Source organism: Spea bombifrons, chromosome 2 (genome assembly GCF_027358695.1).
Source record: "Spea bombifrons isolate aSpeBom1 chromosome 2, aSpeBom1.2.pri, whole genome shotgun sequence".
Classification (NCBI taxonomy): Eukaryota; Metazoa; Chordata; class Amphibia; order Anura; family Pelobatidae; genus Spea; species Spea bombifrons.
In genome coordinates, this window is record NC_071088.1 from 91367432 (window position 1) to 91378531 (window position 11100).

At 40.9% G+C, this 11100-nt stretch overlaps 1 protein-coding gene across 1 annotated transcript; it reads left to right on the top strand.

Annotated features, from left to right (window-relative positions):
- The first annotated feature begins 6279 nt into the window (after positions 1-6279).
- Positions 6280-11100, top strand: LOC128473115 (inosine-uridine preferring nucleoside hydrolase-like). The gene is made up of 6 exons (XM_053455179.1): positions 6280-6382; positions 7043-7234; positions 7923-8108; positions 9615-9726; positions 10140-10276; positions 10708-11100. The coding sequence occupies exons 2-6, from the start codon at positions 7052-7054 to the stop codon at positions 11053-11055; spliced, it is 966 nt and encodes a 321-aa protein (XP_053311154.1). The 5' UTR covers positions 6280-6382; positions 7043-7051; the 3' UTR covers positions 11056-11100.

Below are 11100 nucleotides of genomic sequence, written 5' to 3' on the forward strand. Positions count from 1 at the left end.
GATGATAAAATCGGTAACATAAGATTTGGAGTTGGTCTGCATAATCTAAAGTATGCTAGTTTAGATTGAAATAGAAATTAGTCCTTTTTACTAAACCGAATGCATACAATATAATTACGCGTTCAACAACATAAAGCACAAGCACAAGCGCTGGGTAGTTTTAATACATGGAACTTAATGATCCTACAAGCTGTGTTGCAGTTCTCCTTTAAAGCTCTTTTGATTCTTCCAATCTTAAATTCTGAAGGTTTTTGATGATTTTAACATACGGAATTCCAGTTTGGTAAAAACCCATCTGGTGTTATCCAATGTGAGTGAACGCCAGTCCATTTCTCAATGTAAATATGTACATTCAAGCTCATTTTGTTTTTCGGAGTTGTAGACAGCAGGTGTGAAGGCATCATTGCACACTTGTGTTCTTATGTGTCCGGGTAGGAGCTGCTGTGGATATATTGGCATTGTGCTTACTATATATAACGAATTATGTTGGTTGTCCCAAAGTGCCTGTTACTCTCTGCTAAACAGGTTTTAGAGCTTAGATACTTCATTATTGCCGTTAAAACAACCTTAGCCACAAAAACGAAGCCGTAAGCTGCTTGTGTAACTATCTTTTAGGTGTTCGATCTGAAATTTCCCTGCTTGTTCATCCCTAAGGAGCTACTAGCAGAGAAGTGAATGTTTTTGGTAAATGAACAGGGTCAATGTAGTTTACAGCCCAGAGTGCATGTTTGTTGTTGAAATGTTTTGTTGCCCTTTCCAGTTTAAAAGGAAACTCCCACCACTCTTTTTTTTTTTTATTATTATTATTATGAGTATACTAAGATAAAAATACGTTTTTGGAGCTTATTGTGCCGTTTTCTTTTTTTATTTTAAAGCAGCGGATAGCTGATTATCTAATATACACCCAGACTCTGTATCATACGAACAGAAACGCTGAACCCAGCCAGTCACCAGACATGTACATTCGGATTTGTACAAATTTTAATTTTAACAATTTGCTAACTTCGTTAATACGAAAGAATTTCAGAAAACGAGGAGGGAAACCAATAAAAAAAAACGAAAACAAAGCAGAGAGCTCAGAATTTGTGTTTGAAATTCATTGGGTTTTTTTTTTTGTCCACTTTCTCACTTTCTTTCATATTCTCTCTTTCAAAATCTCCCTACCTTCTCCGCCGACCGCATCCTTGTCACATCTGCTTTTCTGCATCTCAGCTACTTGCCTCTTCCTGTCCTTCTTTCTTCTGCCTTCTCTTTTGGCCCGTTTCTCCTAGCCATCCAGTCCGTTAACCTAGCCTCCTGGAGCACCGTTTTTTTCGTGAACCCTTTTTCATTATTGTGGCCTCTTGGAGTAGTCTTGCATCGGGGCGACGCCATTGGGCACCCCATGGGAACAGCCTCCCCCCCATTCCTCCAATTGGGCGCAGAGGCTCCGCCCTTTTGTGAAAGCACTCTGGGAACCATGGTTAATGGAGCGGATAGCGAGGAGCAGACCAAGAAAGAATACATAGGAAGAAGAGGCAAGAAAAGGAGACAGGGACACAGAGGTGGTTGGCAGAGAAGGTAGGGAGACATTGTGTGTGAGAGAGTAAGCGACAACAAATGTCTCCAGTTTGAGGGTAGGATTTTCCTTTAATTTCTTGACTGTCACATAAGTTTTGCTATTTATAGGGCACTGTATTTTGTTCATTAGATGGCCAGTACAAAATATGGCTTCCAGAGTTGTAAAGAAAGACTATGTGGGTAGATACAACATTAAGATTTCATAGAAAAGTACCCACCAGCTTTATAAAAAAAACTATGTGCTGCTATTATATTTTGGGAAGGTCGGATCTAGATTCTTGGTTACTAAGAGTTCTAAGAGTTGAGTTGTATGTTTTTTTACCTTAAGAACCTTCAATATTGTCTGTATAAATTATAGAAATCACATGGCTATAGATATTTAAAAAAAATAGAAGTATTCTAGTGTATGATATAGTGAAATTCACTATTGTAATATAGCGTTGTGTGCCGTCAGACCGGTGTCACCTGGGTGTACTGTATGTAGGTCAAACCTACTTTTGAAGAGATTGCAGAAAAGACAAAGTGTTCATTTCAAAGATATTTGAACAGACCGTGTGATGGAAGTTTTTAGATCAGAAAATTATACACAAGGGCAGATAGTTAGTGAAGTTAAGTAAGAACCTAAACATAGCAATGAAATTACCATGAGGTTCTGCGGTACATCGGCTAGTGAGCAGAGCACTCTTTACCTAATGTCTCGGTTTGCCTTAGTCTCTCGGTTCTAGATTGCCATACCCTTTGAATTGGTAGCCAGAGAAAGAGAGTAAGCTAATTTGATAAAGATGATAACTTTATTGGCTGACTGACGTATGGTGGATTGCCAGCTTTTGAGACTATCTAGGTCTCTTCTTCGGGCATAAGAAACCTAGATAGTCTTGAAAGCTTGCAATCCATTATACGTCAGTTAGCCAATAAAGGTATCATCTAAGAGATAATAAAAACAGAATTGTCACTGATGAAGAATGAGGGAAACCACACTTTTTTTTTTTTTACTTGGTTCAGTAATTATGTGCCTCTGTCTAACCCCAAATGTGAAATATCATTATTTGTGCTTTTGCCATATGTTGATTTATTTTGTTTCTGTTGTTTTTATTTTGTCATGATAGATTTGTATTTTAATGTCTTCTTAAATGTATAGTTATAGTGAACATTTTGTTCAACCTACTTAATATTCTTTCTTGAAAGGAATTAGGACTTGACTAGGTGTTTTCCAAGCTGCAGTTTACTATGAATATAAGACAAGGTTCTTGTAGATATAAACAAGATCTTGGGAGTTATTCCCCGTGCATGAAAACCATGGTGCTCCCTCTGTGCACATCAAAAGGGGAAAGTATATGGAATTATGTGATTCTCAAACTTTTACGTGCGCAAAATAATTGTCATTACTTAAATATAGATACCTACACACTATATGGACAAAAGTATTGGGACACCTGACCATTACACCGACTTTTGACATTGCATTCTAAATAGACATTAATATGTAGTTGGTCTCCCCTTTGCAGCTATAACGGCTTCCAGTGTTTCTGTGGGAGAAACTCATCCAACCGTGTCTTTATGGACCTTGCCACAAAGTTGGAAGCATAGCATTGTCCAAAATGTCTTGCTATGCTGAAGCATTAAGATTTCCCTTCACTTGGCCTAACCCAAACCCTGATTTCAATAACTAAAAGGTGTGCCCCAATACTTTCACCCAAGGTCCAAAAAGACATGGTTGGTTGAGTTTGGTGTGGAAGGCCCTGACCTCAACTCCATTGGAGACCTTTGGGATGAACTTGAACAGCGATTGTGAGCCAGGCCTTCTCGTTCAACATCAGTGCCTGACCTCACAAATGCTCTACTGGATGAATGGGCAAAATTTCCCACAGAAACTCTCAAATCTTGTGGAAAGCCATCCCAGAAGAGTGGAAGCTGTTATAGCTGCAATGGGGGGACCAACTTCATATTAATGTCTATATATTTAGAATGCAATGTCCTAAAAGTCTATGTTGGTGTAATGCTCAGGTGTCCCAATACTTTTGTCCATATACTTTAATCCACAAGTAGTAAATCCTTACAATTTTACAAACATTTAACCTAACCAGGTTAACATTCCTGATATTCCACAAAATTGTTCCCCAAAATGTCTGCTTCTTCTTTTTGCGAAACATCCATTTATGGTTTTGGGTCATACTCAAGTTGGAGAAAGGAATGGCCTTTGATTTGGTTGACGGCACTTTCCACAAGTCACCTGAGCATGGAATGCCATTTACTTTTGGCAACCGTGCGTATTTAGAAAACTCAAACTGTATGAACAGTTAAAGTGATACGTTGACTTAGAGAGACTGGTGCGTTGTGCTTTTGCCAACATGTGTGTACTAGATTATTCTGTAGATTTGACTTGTACTAACGTTTAGTTTTAGGGCAATTCTTCAAAAGTGTCTTCCTCGGATTATCCTCTGAGGCAGTACAGGATTGCTTTGGACTTCATAAAAGGGAGGTTGGGTTGATGTTCTGAAGACCTCAGCCAAAACCAAGCATTAGTCCGATCAAAAAGTTATTTCTACAACCCCTTCTCGCATGTATATTTTATTTGAAGTATAGGAACAGCCGTTGATATTTTTAAGTCATAGAATAAGCTGAGCTGCAGGCACCAATGTATATTTTTATTGTAATTTTTTTTCATTATTATTTTTAACCTAGTCTATATTCACGGACATCTTCGGCTAACAGATTCTAGCATTTTCCATGAGTGTGCTTACATTCAGATGGGCTGGTATGTTAAGTGGCCAAAAATATCCATAACTATTGTGGAGAATGTTGGAATTGTGCTGCAACATTTTCCATCGTTGCTTCAGGTTTCCAAAGTACTGAAAAGTGTCAAAATAAATCAAAGTAACTAACTTTTATTCAATAAAAAGTGATGTACATTGTCCCCGTTGCACCTGCTCACCTTCAGCCTTGATTACTGTAAAATGGACATCTTTTGTTTCTTTAAGTGTATTTTTTTATTAGAATATTGGTTAATATTTGGAAAGCAGACGGTTTTGTTGCGTTTGTCAAGATATTGTATAATATTGCCGTTGTTTTTTTTGTTTGTTTTTTTATGCTTTTCTATTTGTCAAGCACCCTTCTTATTTATTTCATTTGTTCAGTATTTAGAGAAGGCAACAGATTTGTCCCTCTGCCTGTTCCATGTGATCCTGTATGTGTGCTCCTCTTTGGGATGGAATAAAGAACTGACGAAACACTCGTTTCTTGTTGTACTCCGTTGCTTCAAAGATTTATTTTCACTTGTTACATGTTTCTTTTTAGTCATTTTAAAAACATTTTAAAAACATTTAACATAATACTAAAATTCAAAGGAATGGGAGAAGATACACTGTGTTGTACATGAAAAAAAAAATACATTTTACTTAAGATCGCATTTGTTAAAGGGGCACTGCATTTAAAAATACTTAAAAATAAAATTATATATAGTTTAACTATGTGGACACACAATAAATATATATATATATAATATATATTATATGAATTCAAACTACACATATGAGCTGCATTTCCTTAGGACACTATGGCACACTTTAATACGCATTCTTTTACCTAAAAGAAGACTAGAAATAAACCAGAGCCCTTTCTGGGCATGGAGTGGGGTCACAAAAGCCTGTTCTGGAGCTGGCCGGACGCAGGGATCCGCACATGTGCATTGTTGAGCAGGCAAATACCCATACCTGGGAACTCTACACCTGAATCCTCTGGGCTGCGGGAGCGGGGTCCCCTTTAAGTGGCGTATTTCCTGTCTGGTGACATCAGCTGGCAGTCCTCACCGTGTCCCGCAAGGGTGGGCTCTGGGTGGCCGGAGCCCAGAAGTTCCCAGGTATGATAATACATCAGGGGTGCGGAGATTCTGATCAAACCTCCCGTGAATTGGCAGGCGAGATAAAACCCTTGTACATCATAACATAGCGCAGCGTTCTAATAAGCATGAAAGTGCATACAATGGCCGGACCTTTACTCTCATTCCCAGAACCTGCGACTATATTCGGGAGCACTGCTGCCAGAGACCTGTATGATGCATGCCAGGGTTTTGTTTGCAGATCACTTTTGGGCTCCATCTCATTATGATCGTCTGCATTTTACTCGCCCCTTTACTCACATATACTTTGGGAGAAGCTGCACTGAGGATTTATGGGATATGCCTGTTCATTCAAATTCTCATTATAGCGTGTGTGTGTGCGTGTGTGTGTGTGTGTGCGTGTGTGTGTGTGTATATGTATGTATGTATGTAAATGTGTGTATATGCACACATAGTATTCCATGACTTTTTCTTTGTCGTTATATCATACCAACTGGCAGTTCAAATGGACAGAGGGACTCAGCGGTTAGGAGTGGGGCTTCACTAACACTTTTATTCAACCTCCAGATTATTATTGGATTATTATGGCTCGTTATTTACGTAACCAATAAGAATGTGTCTGATGTACACATAGTAATATATACACACGTTCCCTGTATGGTCATCTGAAGAGGGACACTTGGGATGTACGTTACAATGTCTGGCCGTTCTTGTCAATTGTGGCTACCCGGCTACTCACTGAGTGTCCATAATGCCCGGGGCCCCTTTTCTCTCCACGAACAAGAACCTGCCCGGTCTCTCCGCACGGGGAAATGACGTCACTACAGGGTGCCCTAGCAACCGAAAGTTCTCCGTACTCAGCGTCCCGGCTCTGGTCTTTCCGTTCGGTTGAGAACGTGGCATCCGTTACGACATCAAGTCACATGACCGCTCCTTTCTGCCAGACGGACTTACTGAGCTACTTGTGAGTGCCGTGAGGACTCTGAGGTTGGTAACGGAGATTGTTATCTGTTTTTTTCCTCCCCGGTTGCTGCTTGGCGGTTACCAGGTGTCTGTGCAGTCTGTTATATGCTGCCTCTAAAACGGCATTTAAACCCCGTGTGATGTCACTGCAAGTGGCTGCTCGGAGCTCGTGGGTATGAGAAGTTCGTCTGGCCTGGGCTTTAAAGGCTTAAAGTAACATGTTTGCAATCTCGTATTATGATTATGATTATTATGTTTATCATTATTATGATTATTAATATTTTTATTATTATTATGATGATGATTATTATATTAGCTTAGTGAATGTAAAGCTGCAATCTCTTCTTCCCTTTGACCAAACCTCCATGTGACAGATCCCGGGAGAAGGGATTGAAACATTCATAGGTCAGGCGATAATCTCCAGAACTGATTGAGATCTGATTCTGCATCTTTACTCCGGGGAACTGGGCAGGCTGGATGGGCTGTGGATGGGTCTTATCTGTCATCAAATTCTATGTATATATGTATATGTATGTATATGTGTAGCTGCGGTGAAATGGTCACATGGGGCTGATGCATAAGGAAGTTTAAGCAGTAGTCCGTCCAGTTGTTTTTCGTACGCGTGTATATTGAGGTTCTGGTTATTATAGTGTGTATACGCCGTCCCCTCTCTCTCTCTCTTAGGACATCAGGATGTCTAAGAAGCTGCTCCTGGTAGATGTGGACTGCGGTGTAGATGACGCTCAGGCTCTGATGATGGCTCTGGCAGCTCCAGAGGTTGAGATCCTGGGGATCACGTGCTGTCACGGCAATACCCTGGTAGACCATGTCTGTGGAAATGTGCTCCGCGTCCTGCAGGTCTGCGACAGGCTCCAGGTGACTGCTGCTGTTTGTATTTTGGGGGATCTACACGCTGATGTAATATTAACTAGACGCGTGTAAATGGGCCAAAACTTCTCTGCCCATCACTTCTGCATCTTCTTCTTTATCTTATCTCTTCAATCCTTACTCTTCTTTCTTATTCCACATCTCTGCAGACAAAATAGCGGCGCTGGGGTGACATCCACTCTGATCCTCCAATCAGGGGAGAGGAGGTTACTGTAAGTGCCAACATATTACCCTCAGATGAACTGAGGGCAATATGGCAGCGCTGCGGTGATGTCATCTCCCCAATCCACCAATCGGAGGAGAGGATGTCACCGTAAGTGCCACCATATTGCCCTCAGGTGACGCTTTCATTGACGTCCTCTTTCATGATTTGATGATTGGGGAGGACATCGCCGCAGCACCTGCATTTTAGCAGAAGTTGCCGGGTTATGTCCGCGGAGATGCAGATTAAAAAAGAAGATAGAAGAAGATGCGGAATATTTACTATTACAGTAGCGGGATAGAAGTGGGTTATGTTATAATAACGTGCGCTGTACATTGTAGGTTATTGTTTGCAACTTTGGAATCCTCTGTTTCCAAACCTTGCTGCTGATTGCTTTACCGCAGAGCTTAAATGAGAACTTTCTACCCTAAAGAAAAAAAATTTCTTGCTACTGAACCCTTTCCGTGCTTGCAGATCCCCGTGTACAGAGGGGCGAGCGGGCCACTGTTGGGCGAGGCACATTCCATTAATGCGTCCCATTATCACGGCAAAGATGGCTTGGGAGATGTGCCTGACCCTGCTGCTCCAGGACTCGACTGCTTGCAAAAGGAGCACGCGGTTCTGGCAATGCTGAGAATAGCCAACGAGTATTCCGGACAGGTGAGTTACTAACATGTCTGATTAAACTCAAAATAAAAGAACATTATTATAATTATTATTTATATAGCACCAACAATTTACGCAGCGCTTCTTACAATAATATTCAGAATATTTTCAGACGCGAGAGGCAGAATAAACATTGTAGGCAGCCTGTTGTGATTAAAACTGCCCTAACTAACAAGAATCAAATAACGTGCAGAAAAATGAATCCTCCTTAAGGGGGGCAGCTCCACTAAAGAAGAATGTGTGTTAAGGTACTCCGTGACTACTTTAATATGCATTCTCTACAATAAAAAGGCTCTGGAGAGCCCCGCACTCCCTGCTTTCCCAGAGCCAGCGCTGGAGCTGACCGGAGGGAGCTATATCACATGCAGGAAGATGCATGGAAAATAGCAGGTGCAAATGCAGAGCCCCTATGCAATTGGAAGGGGGGGCACGGTAATTTAAAGGGATCATGTCATGAGCATTAAAGTGCATTTAACGGCTGTAAATACAAACTAGACTTGGGTGTTAAAGTCCAAGCTTTAGTCACTCGCCTTAAAACATTAACCTGTCCTGCATAATGAGACAAAAAAACAGATCCCAGTTTGAGGACATTGGCTGACATTGAGACATACAACACTTTAGCTTGACTGACTCTTTATTTTGCACACAAATTTAGCAAAGTATCACGATGTCAGTCTTTCATGGTAGATAGTGTTTTTTCTTTTAGGATTTTTCTTTTTAAATTTATTTCTAGGCACAGCAGACACACATGTACATTCTATGACCAAACGTATATGGGCACCTATATGAGCTTGTTGGATATCTAGTTCCAAAACCACGGGCATTAATATGGATCCCCCCTCACAGGGGCACAGTCATGCTGGAACAGGAAAGGTCCTTCCCCAAACTGGTGCCACAAAGTTGAAAGCATACAGTTGTCTAAAATGTCTGTATGCTTTAACATTAACCTTTACTGGAAAGAAGGGACCTCACTTAAACCCTGAAATCAGCCCCAGACATTATCCCTCGTCCACCAAACATTACAGCCGACACTATGCATTCCAGGAGGGCAGCGTTTTCCTGGTATCCACCAAACCCAGATTCATCCATCAGACCTCCAGATAGTGAAGCGTGATACATCACTCCAGAGAACACAGTGCTTGGCTTGGCATTGTGCATAGTGATGTTTGGCTTGTGCTCAGCCATGGAAACCCATATCATGAAGCTCCCGACGCACAGTGCTTGTGTGATGTTGCTTCCAGAGGTAGTAAGTGAAGCTACAGAGGACAGGTGATTTGTACATACTACATGCTTTAGCTCTCAGCAGCCCCGCTCTGTGAGTGTGTGTGTGGTGTGTTGCTTCCACTTCACAATATTAACACAGTTGGCTCACCAGCTGTAGAGCAACTATAGCTCCCATGAGGGCCAGCTTGGGATAGTGACAGAGCATCTTGGGAGTTTTATTTTTCAGCTACTTATGTTGTATCTGATTTTTGTGGTAATATTATACTTGTTCTCTAGGTATCCTTGGTTGCAACCGGGCCTCTGACTAACCTGGCATTAGCCGTGAATATGGACCCAACTTTTCCACAGAAGATTAAAAGTCTCTTTATCATGGGTGGCAACATGGAATGTAAGTAAAAACAAATGGGGTGAGACTGAAAATGGGCAGACTAGATGGGGCAAATAGTTCTTGTCTCTTGTCAAATTCTGTGTTTTTTTATAGTGGGTAATATACTAATTGGCCCTTCTCATTTTATATCCTCATTGACTCAGGGTAGCCAGCATTAAGCATGGATTGTCAATTTAGCACACTGGGCAGATACCTGGTGGGCCGATAGGGCCACTTACCTATCGATACTGCCTCTCCAGTAGCAGTCCAGCTGCACGCTGAGAGAGAATAAATACATAATGTGCTGCCTGAAAGTGCCAGGGCTCCCCATTGATACATTTCCAAATAAATCCTAGAAGGCGTTTTTATTTCAGGATATGATAACAGGTTGTATCACAAGCAATTGTGCAGTTTAATGATTCCGTTTTCTTTAGCCAGGGGAAATACTACAGTGTGTGGGGAATTCAACTTTGCATGTGATCCAGAAGCAGCCTACATCGTGCTGAATGCCTTTGAGTGTCCGACTTACATCGCGACATGGGAATTCACTTGTCAGAACTGCCTTTCATGGGTGAGGAAAGACAATATTCAGTATTGTATGTCATAGAGACCCTCAAAGATGTTTTCTGCACAACTAATAGTCTACTTTCAATAGATATATATATATATATATATATATATATATATATATATATATATATATGTCTACAACCACACATTACATAAATTATATATTTACTGCAATTACAAGCTCAGCTATTCAGATCTGAGCATGAAATACTTGGAAGCGAGAGAAACCCCAATGTATTTCCTGGTATAACATTTTCTAAATAAATAGTAGTAGTGAACGCATTCAAAAGGTCTTGAAGTAATGTATTTTTAAGCTTTAAGAGGCACTGAGCAAAGTGTGCAACTTGAAGTTTTTGGTCAACTGGAGCAAGAATTACTTTGATGGAGTGTTTGCTCTCAAGTGTTTTGAGCGGATTTTCTGTATTTTTCCAGGCCTTCCATAAAGAATGCATTCATCAGGATACCAAAAAGGCAGAGTTCATGAGAAAGATCTATGCTCATGCTGCAGAATTTACCGAACGCTGCTCTGATGACCTCGGGGAGGACTGGGGTAAAGGTTTTGTGTCTTGTGACTCATACGCCATGGCCGCTGCTATAGACGAGAGCTTTGTTACAAATGCTATGACGTGTGCAGTGAGTGTGGAGCTGAGTGGGACCTACACCCGAGGAATGATGGTACTGGACACTATAGGAAAACTAAACAAGAAGCAGAAAGCTTCCGTCATGACTAAATGTGATATGGAGAAGTTCAAACGCTTCATGATGGCTGCACTGAAATAACAAAAGTGACATTCTTTTACATAAAACCTCAAACAAGGAAAGAAA